Source organism: Habropoda laboriosa, unplaced genomic scaffold (assembly GCF_001263275.1).
Source record: "Habropoda laboriosa isolate 0110345459 unplaced genomic scaffold, ASM126327v1 scaffold376, whole genome shotgun sequence".
Classification (NCBI taxonomy): Eukaryota; Metazoa; Arthropoda; class Insecta; order Hymenoptera; family Apidae; genus Habropoda; species Habropoda laboriosa.
This window is the reverse complement of record NW_017100518.1, coordinates 550038-560008: the sequence shown is the minus strand read 5'-3', so window position 1 is coordinate 560008 and position 9971 is coordinate 550038. Positions and strand designations below refer to the sequence as shown.

Sequence of the window (9971 nt, the reverse complement as noted above, 5' to 3'; positions counted from 1 at the left end):
AACGACTCTTCGCGAAGAAGAATTTATTGATATGTTTCCGTTTTTGGAAGTTTCGATTCAGGTGTGCATATTCGACACCGAAGTTTCGCGTTTTCGCGGTGAAGCTAAAAATTCAGCGAAATTTTTGGTTGGCTTTTTTAAGCTATCTTTTGAATCTTCTGTTTTCGTGGGAAACTACATTTTTCAAGTTGTTGGTAACGTTTGTTTATGTGCTTTTATAAAATTTGAGAGTAGAAAATGTGACGCAGGAGTAGAAATATTTAGTGAATTGGAAAAATTGAAAGTTGTACTTTTTTGCATAAAAAGTGCACGAAGGATTGAAATAATTTTTCTTAATGGAACAATTAATTTGTATATTCTTTTTTTTCAGGAGGTTCTCGTCACATCGAACGAACGTTTGTTAATTCTCAAGTTAATTGAAAATTTCAGTGAACAGCAACAAGTGTGAGTATAATAAGTACAATATTTAGTTTGAACAACGAAGGATATAGGTTGCTTGAGAATTTTTGATTTTAGTAGAAAGTTTCCCGCGAATCGCGTGATTTGTTAATTTTCACGAGGAAAGTCTGCTTTTGCGTAACGATCACCATAAACTCAGCTCACCTATACAATTCTTTGTATTTATTACAAATCTAACAAACTCTTCAGACTTGTGTACTCCTAATCGTTGCTTAAAAATGTGAAATTATATCGCTACTTTATAATTGATTCGGGATATGTATAGGATTCGCATAATTCTCTATAATTCGCGTAAAGACAATTCATGCTTTTCCTCTCGATGATACCTACGTCGTAAATGAAATTTCTGTTCGTTCTCTGTAGTAACTTTTTCTTGAACAATTTTAACGAACGATAAATTTCATATAATTTTAATATTGGAATGCGTATTTCATTTTCGATCACTATCAACTCCCTTGTATGTAACAAAATTGATAATAATAATCGAAGAAACGAAACAGAAGGAAAAAGTGAATTATCAAATTTTGCAAAAATGTCACCTGAAATGGTGCAAAAAGAAACTCACATTGTCACCTGGAATACGCGAAAACTGAAAATTAGGTAAATGCTGTCGCTTCGAAATTCCACCTGCGCCACAAATCAGAAATCAACAAAAAAGAAAAAATAGAAAGGAGAAAAAAATAGAAGCGACCAGAACGCTCCATTAAGAAGCTGTCGAACAACAAATTATTAAACGTCCTCCGCGTTTCGACCACGTTCACGGCTCTCTCGCATTGATTCGTTTTAATCAAACGACCGACGAGACTCGCGCTTATTTCTTTATGCACGGTGATGAGCAGCATTCGCGTAACTAGATTTCACTCCCGACCGTCTATTTATCTCGGTTGCCTGATATCCTCATCAACGATCATAATAATGCTCCATGTCGGCGGATCGCTGGGAAACAGACTGCATTTCATTTTTCTTCTTTGTCTTTTTGCATCTATACCTTTCGTGTACAACTGCGCTAGAACGAGACCGACTTGCTAACAAGAATCAGAGAAAATGAGAGAGAGAGAGAGGAGGGAGAGGAGCAAAGGTAAAATAGATGGTGGCAAAAAATCGACATCAGAGAGAGCAAAAGAGAGAGAGAGAGAGGAGGAGGAAGAGGAGGAGAGGTGCTAAAGCTAGAATAGATGGAGGAAAAATATCGAGACGAGAGAGAGAGGGAGGGAGGGGAGAGATGAATCGAGAGAGAAAGAAGGAGAGAAAGAGAGTGCGAAAGAGGGAGGAAGAGGAAGGGAGAGAGGGAGAGAGAAGTGCAAAAGCTAAAATAGATGGTGGAAAAAAAATCAAGATGAGAGACAGAGAAGAGAGAGAGAGGAGAAAGGGAGAGCAACAGAGGAGGAGGAGAGGTGTAAAAGCTAAAATAAATGGTGGAAAAAATCGAGACGAGAGAAAGAGAGAGAGAGGGGGGGATGAATCGAGAGAGGGAAATGGAGAGAAAGAGGAAGGGTGAGATAGAGTGAGAGAGGAGGGAGAGGAGCAAAAGGTAAAATAGATGGTGGAAAAAATCGGGACGAGAGAAAGAGAGAGAATACAAGGAGAAGAGCAGAAGCTAAAATAGATGGTGGAAAAAAATCGAGATGAGAGAGAGAGAGAGAAAGAAGGGGGAGAGAGGTGTATCGAGAGAGAGGGAGCAAGAAAGTGGAAGGGAGAGGGAGAGATAGTGAGACAGAGGAGTAGAAGCTAAACTAGGTGGCAGAAAAAAATCGAGATGAAAGAAAACGAGAGAGAGAGGAGCAGAAGTTAGACTAGATGGTGCAAAAAAAATCGACACGAGAGAAAGGGGGAGAGAAGCAGTTCTACCAGATGGTGGAAAGAAATCGGGAGAAGAAAGAAAAAGAGAGATGGGGGAGAGTAGCAAAAACTAAACTAGATGCCGGAAAATCATCGAGATGAGAGAAAGAGAGAGAGAGAGAGAGAGAGAGAGGAGGCAGAAGGTAAAATAGATGGTGGAAAAAAAGCTCGAGTCCAGGATTTAATAATTCTATCATCGCAACAGATCGGACAATTCGACGGACCCCCGTTGTCGAAGAGAGATAGAGACCGCAGACGAACATGCAGTGCTAACGAGATATCTCGTTAAGCCTAGAACGGACAATCGCACGGTGGAGCTGTTCGACATGACGAGATCCGCGACGACGAGATCTTCGTTCCGCCGCTACGTTTCTCCGATATTCGTTAGAATATTAATTTTACGTTCGTCGCCCCACAGCTCCGATACGATAATACCCCAGTCAGTCAGTCAGGTCCCCCCTCACTCCTCTTAGCCGTTGCAATCGCAAAATCGAGACGGGTTTATCGCGTTATAAACGCCCGGGATCGACTCGTTCCGCGATCTGAATAAACAAGAGATCGCGACCCGTCGGTTTCATCCTCGATCTGCTTTTCTTCTTCTCCTCGTCGTCCTAGTCGTCGTTTTCGTCGTCGTCGCCTCGCGACGAAATCGGACGCGCTCGATGAAACGATTATCACGACCTTTGCTCCCTTTTATTATCCACGGAGAGGAGAGATTAATTCCCGGAGAATGTTGAGGAAAATCGGAGAAGCGGAAAATCGCCTTTCATTTTTTGCCTCTCGTCGCTGTTTTGCCTCGGTATTCTACTTGATAACGTGTCTTCTGGATTGTTATACGCGAGTCACACAATTTCGGTGTAATAAGATCTATTTTAGAATTTTTTTTTGAAGAATACTAACTAGAGCTCTTACTATCCTGTGAGTTTGAGTGAATTTGAGTATCCGGATTTGAATTTTCTTTGTTAACCCCTTAACCTATGATTTCTTTTCCGACTATGCATCTAAGCGTCAGCCATTTTCTGTTTCAGTACTACATATATCAGGTAACAAAAACTAATCTGTCGCGGATTAGTTACATTTAGCAATTCTCAGTCGTACAAATTTAAACGAAAATTAGGATTACTATTAATTTTTATTGCTAATACAACTATTTTTCTCACATCTTCGCCAGAATCTCTGCCACGAGTTTGACACGTTGCCATACATTAAGGGGTTAATTACTCAAAAATCTGAAACTTTCCTTATGTGAATTTATATTGAAGAAAGGAAGTTTAGGTGAAGGATTAAGATTGAAGAATACGAAAATTAGTATGTACAGGAGATTGTTCGACACTGATATTTAGTATTCGATAGACACATCGCAAGGATAATACGGATGCGTTCAGTTTGCACCGTTTGAGGCTTTTAGGTGTAAACCTTGTCCAGGAGGATAAGTTTGTCAACATTTCACAAGCATTGCAGCTTCTCATCAGGAGTCTGAGGGCGTACCGATACTCATATGCGTCAAAATGATCACATTTTTGAAGTAACACACACTATTTCTCTCTTTCATTTTCGTTTTTCTCTTTTTCTTTAAGTAACTTAAAAAGAGTGAAGATCTTGACATCGCTGCGTCCTCAGAATGCTTGCGAAACCTTGGCAAACCCATCCTCCTGGATCCGACTCACACTCGAAAGCCTCAAACGCTGCAAACTGTAACGAACCGGGCCTTGAAAGCCTCAAACTCTCATTCGAATGTATCCGGAAATCCGGATCCAAATTACGCGAATATCCCGATATTCGAATCCAAATTGTCTAGCTATCAGACTACTCGAATACCCAATACTCGGATATCCGTAAATCTGAGCAGCAGTAAGAGCCCTAATACTAACTTCTTATCGCAAATGTAAACATACTCAGGTCTATTATTTTCGCGGAAGATCGAATTAGAATTTCAGAGTAAAGAAATAATTAAAAAGTTTAAGCGAATGAGATAAAATATTATTTCGCAATACCAGAAACTAAAAAATGGTTAAAAATTTGTCTTATCAAAACATGTGGCGCAATGTGATAAAAATTAGAATAACTTTACTTTATTATTCCTGATAAATGCAATTTTGAAGTTTGTTCAACGTTTGAAAATTTCACGGAAAGAAACAGGGAGTGCTTTTTCAAAAAGTCAGATTCAATTATAAAAAAATACATTCATTCCGTCGTTCAAGTAGTTTAGTTTTCACAGTCAGTTACTGTATAGTTAACTACCTAACACATCGGCACGTATTTCTAAAACCACTTTAAAATACTCCCCTAGTCTGGTTCTTTTGTTGAAAGATCGTGCAAGTGGTGCTACATTAAAGTGTGGACTTACACATAGGTCAAGTAGATTACAGAGTAACAGGTGGATGGTGAAATTGCTCTAACGAGACGTGTCTTCTTAATTGGAGAGATAAAAATGCCTGCCTCGGCGACGAAACGAATTTTAATTTATCGTTCCCTAAGCGATCGCGCGTATTTTCAACAGACGTTGTTTAACAAACCGTGTTATTTATTAAATTCCAACATTCGACTCGTACATTTTTCTTCTTTCTTTTTCCAATTCACAGGAGGCGACATATTTTTTTCTCCATTCGACAAAGAAAAAAATTCGAATATTTTTCAACGAAAACGTGTTAATTAAATATTTGCGTGTTTTGTTGTTCAACCGAGCTTTTTTCTGGCAACGGAAAATTAACGCGAAAAGAGGCGGCAAGAAGTTAATTTCACTCGATGTTTTCAACGTATAAATGAAGTAATTAGAAACTTCTTCGTAGCGAATAGATCAGTTCGAATGTAAAGTGACGTTGCAAATTCTCGGATAGAAAATGTGGACGTTAATTGTTGGTCGTTTCACGAGTTAATTGTACGCTCGTAGAAAGCGGAGTATCTAATAACGCGAATCAATAAGTTACCGGATAAATTGGAATAATGTACACTTTGGTCCAGCACACGAAATCTCCGAATTTTCAGCGAACAGATGCACGACGTTTTCATCAGTCGTAGAACACCGTAGATCGCGGAGTTTCGTATAAAATTCTTCTAACTCTGCTAAACTTCTTTACACGGTAGTTGTTACTTTCAAACTAGACAAACACGTTGTGAAAAGTCGTAGAAAAACGGCGAATGAACAGAAGTGAAATATCAAAATTTTTGTATAAGTTGTATAGAAGAAGTGTCTAACAAATTTGCTCGAAATGATGTCGAAGAATGTTTAATGATTTCATTTGATCCTATTCGTGAATCATGGATCGGTTAAAAAAAAAAAATAAAACAAAATAGAGAAGTAACGATTTTCTATTATTCACGTTATAACGTCGCGAAATATTAAAGTTTCTGACAAATAGCTCGCGATAAATTGTCAAAAAACGCAAATTTGTCGAGTCGAATTATTCAATGAAAATTTAACGAAAAATCGTCGAGTTGTTTTCGAACTATATTACACAAAATTAAGAAAAAAAAAAGAACAGAAATCATCGTGAGATGTTACTTACCGAATGAATTCAGCAAACCGAGAAAGAACGCTCTCTGATCGCTAATTCGTCAGCTAGATCCAGTAGAGTATCATCGATGGAGCGATCGAAAGATTGCAACGATGAGATTTATCAACACGGAACATATTTTTTCAACTAATTTCTCCGGGGAAAAAAGAGAAACGAACATTCGTTTCTCCTCTGTCGATTATTGAACGTAGCACAGATAGTTCGCGGTACAAATCGACACGAGAAAAATAACGATCGATCGTCGTCGTTCAATTAAACGCATGATTCTTTTTTCTCTCTCTCTTCCTTCCACGTGTCTTAAATAACGTCTTTTTCTCTCTTTCCTTTTCTTTCTTTCTTTACGTCAAAGCGAACAGTTGGCAGAATGCTATCAGGAGGATACAGCAGGCGGATGGTAGAATGTGGTTTGTGGACGAAGATGCGTCGTCGCCGTCGAGAAATGGTTCCAGGGTGGAACCTGCTTCTCGTAAAGAACCCTGGTACACGTGATTCAGTCTGTGGTCTCGATCACCGATCGCTTCGTTCGTGTCATCGTCTCCTCTCCGGTCTCCGTGTTTCTTCGAGTGCTTTGGTAGATCCATATCTGCGCAGAGAAGGATTGGATATTGATTTAGCGTCTCCTTTTATGTTTCGTTGTATTTGATTTTTAATTAAGAGGAGATCGTTAATGGAGGATGCGCGTTTAGTAAAGTTTTGCTTTTTCTAAAAAACAACTGGTTTAGAGTGAGTTTGGAGAATTAATGTATTAGGTTATCGTATAAGTTCACGTTGAGGGCGAAAAATATTTTAATGAAAACCTAAGGAAATACTATAGGGACGACATAATGGTCTTACTAAGAAAAAATAGAAAAAAGTGGTGGAACGAGAAGGAGCTTATGTTTCCTTTTTATCAAATTTTGAGATTCGTTGGAAATATTAAATTGTAAAATTTAGATCAATAGTCGTGGAAAATTATTTTAAACAACATGTTTGCCTTATTGTTCATGTTTTTTATCTTGCAATGGATATATTAATAATTATTTCGAATTTTATTGTGTGAAACTATTTTTGTCTTATTGTTGATCTTTTTATTTGACTATGGTAGTAAACATTACTATGGTATATTTATTGTATCATTCAATTTAGAATAATTTTGTTCGCAAGTTCTATCTCTAAATGCTGAGATAAGTAAAATAATTTGGTCTACAAATTCCATCTTTTCTATGTATCTCTAATTTGTTTAAAATTCCACACTAATATGTTTACAATAAATGTTTGCACCATACTGACATATTTACAATAAATTTTTATCTATCAATTGCTTCATTGCAACTTTAAATTCAGAGTAAAGTTAAAAGGGGAGACAGTGTATCTTGCTCAGAGCTAGTAGTATAAGACCACGTATGGTCAGACGTCGAAGCGTACGTTTACATTGGGTGAATTATGTATTTCCATTCGCTAAATGCACGTATATACGAATTTATAGAATAATTTACTTAATTAATAATAACTTTCTGCAGTAAATAACACAAAATTTATTTCTAAAAAACTCTACAAAAGTACAAGACTTTCATATCATTTACAAAATCTCTTAAACACAGTATAATTCGTCCAAGAATAATAAAAACCAGCTGATCGACATAAAAATGACTCCTGCATAAACTTGTTAGAAAAGTACAAAATTTCACAGGTCGTTTAATTTTACATTCGTATAAACAATTTTCAAAAAAAAAAAATAAATTTTACGGAAGGTAAAACACACACGTGTTAATACAAGATACACATTTATCCATTTAGGGAATATTTGTCGCGAACGTAAATAAAAACTGTTCGTACGTATCGTAACAACAATTTAGCTGGTAGTTAACAGGACAATTTAAGTGACATCGGAAGGCATTTTTTTTTTTTTTGTTTCACATGCATAACTCCGTGATAGAAACTGAAACAGGGTTGTAGAGTGGAGCATTTTCACGCTCGACGTCACAGTACATAGGAGGCGGTATTGGCGGAAAAAGAGGAAGCAAGAATTCCTCTCTTTGACGAGGAATTCCTATAGTGGATTCAATTTATACATGTATCGACATGTACACTACTAACACTAATCTGTGCAGGGCATCTCCGTGCAACTGCTTACAAGCGATATTAAATTTGTGCTGCGGTTTCATAAAAATACTTCAGTTTTTACATTCCCCCTCCCCTCGCGGCGTGCCCTGCACCTCGTTATATTAAAATTTCTTTACGATTCTGTTCCTTCGTATCTCGGAAAATTTTTGTTTCCACGAGAGCCACATGTAAATTGCCGGGGCAATTAAATGTGAACGGAATTTCATTAATTTTCTTACTTAATTCGGTATACATTATGGGATAGTTCTTGTTAAGTATAATAATTTGCAAGTGGCAGATATTTTTCGTTCGATATTAAAAATTTTCATTTGTTTTCATCGTGGATATTAAGCGTATAGAAGAATCGGCGAACTGGCGTTATTTACATATTAAATTTATCTACAAAAATACGTTTCACTGAATAAACAAATTATTTTTAGAGAGTTTGTTTATTTTATCGGGACACAAAACGTGGAATTTTCTAAAATTCAGATACCGAACTTTATACAACGATAACGTTGAAGTTTTGTAAAATAATAATGAAATTTTAGTTTCATTAACGATAAAGAATAATGAAGAAGAATAAAGTACACAAAATTTGGAATTTTTCAAAACTTGGGTATTGGATTTAATGTAATAATAAAATCTAAATTGAACGAATAAATAATGATTTATTTATGACGAAGAATGAAACTGTGTGTAGAATGAATTCATGAAATATCAAAATTTCTATATTTTTCTTGATGAAATTTTTAAAAATCTATGGCGATTATGTTGTAATAATTCACATTTTTATGTTACTATGTTAACCTACATGTAGCGAGTAAGCAAACAATTTGATCAAACTATCTCAAAGAATTGTCTAAGGATACAGTGAAAAAAGGGGGGAACGAAAAACAGGGAAGAAAGTGTAATCTTCCATCGCGATAACGCAAGGGCCATGTGTTGCAAAATTGACACTCCAGAAATTGGAAAAGGCGAAATGGGGAGTTCCGTCGCACCCACCGTACTCTTTCGATATTGTTCTCTGGAATTATTATATTCTTCAAGTAATTCACTGAAATTACGAAAATATAAAAGCAAACAAGCCGGTCCTCTTCTTCTATTCGGGGTAAAGTATTCTGCATGTATATTAAGAATCGAAGGAAACGAGGAAATAATAAGAAAATTAATTCGAAATATAAATCGATCCTCTGCGAATATGTAAAAAAAAATCTGTCAAACGATAGCGTAATATTACATCTATTTTTCTTAAATTAGAAAATCTTAAAAAAGTTACTGTCTTTAATTGAAATTTAAAATTGTATAAAGCAGCATTTGTTGCATATTTGTATTAAAGATAAGTTTAAAAATAGTAATCTTTAATTACAAGATTACATTTCATGCTCCAATTTATCAAATTTACAAATTCACCCCAAAAAAATGAACCACCTGGAAAATCTTGAAAATGTTGCTACTTTTAACTAAAATTAAAAATTGCATAAAACAGCACTGCTAACGCACTCCCATTGAACACAAATTTAAAAATCTCACCTTGAATTACAACACTACATTTCACGCTTAAATTCAACGAATTTACAAATTCACCCCAAAAACACGAGTCACCCAACTTCACACCTCGACACACGTTCACCAGTTGCTCCCTGCCGCACCTTGCAAAAACCAGGCTGCAACATCTCCACAAAAAAAAAAAACACCCCGAAAAAACGAAAAGACGTTCCAACCTTTCTCTACTCCGCAAAAAACCCACCAAACTATAAGCGAAACTCTCCACGCGATCTCTCCCTCTCCCCGAAAAAAGAACAAATCCTTCCTCTTTTTCATCCTGCGTCAAAAATTTCCCCCGGTCCATGTGTGTGTCCGTGCAAAAAAACATCTAATCGACCATTTGGAGGGCGAGTGGTAACGAGCAATTTGTAGCACGGATTCGATTTATTGCGTATACACTTCCGCCGATGCGATCGGAGGAGGAGGAGAGGGTGGGCCGGTTCCGGCCCAGATGTTGCGTACGAAGAGCCCAGGAAAGTATAGAAGAGAAGCGGGGAGTAAAGAGAAATCGGCGGGGAAGATAGAGGT

At 36.8% G+C, this 9971-nt stretch overlaps 1 protein-coding gene across 1 annotated transcript in view; it reads right to left on the bottom strand.

The window, feature by feature from the left end:
• Positions 1-6151: 6151 nt before the first annotated feature.
• Positions 6152-9971, bottom strand: part of LOC108576517 (lachesin-like) — a 258907-nt gene continuing 255087 nt past the window's right edge. Inside the window, exon 8 of the mRNA XM_017939524.1 lies at positions 6152-6396. Within this exon, the coding sequence (XP_017795013.1) occupies positions 6152-6396 (245 nt within the window). The remainder of the gene's footprint in view (positions 6397-9971) is intronic.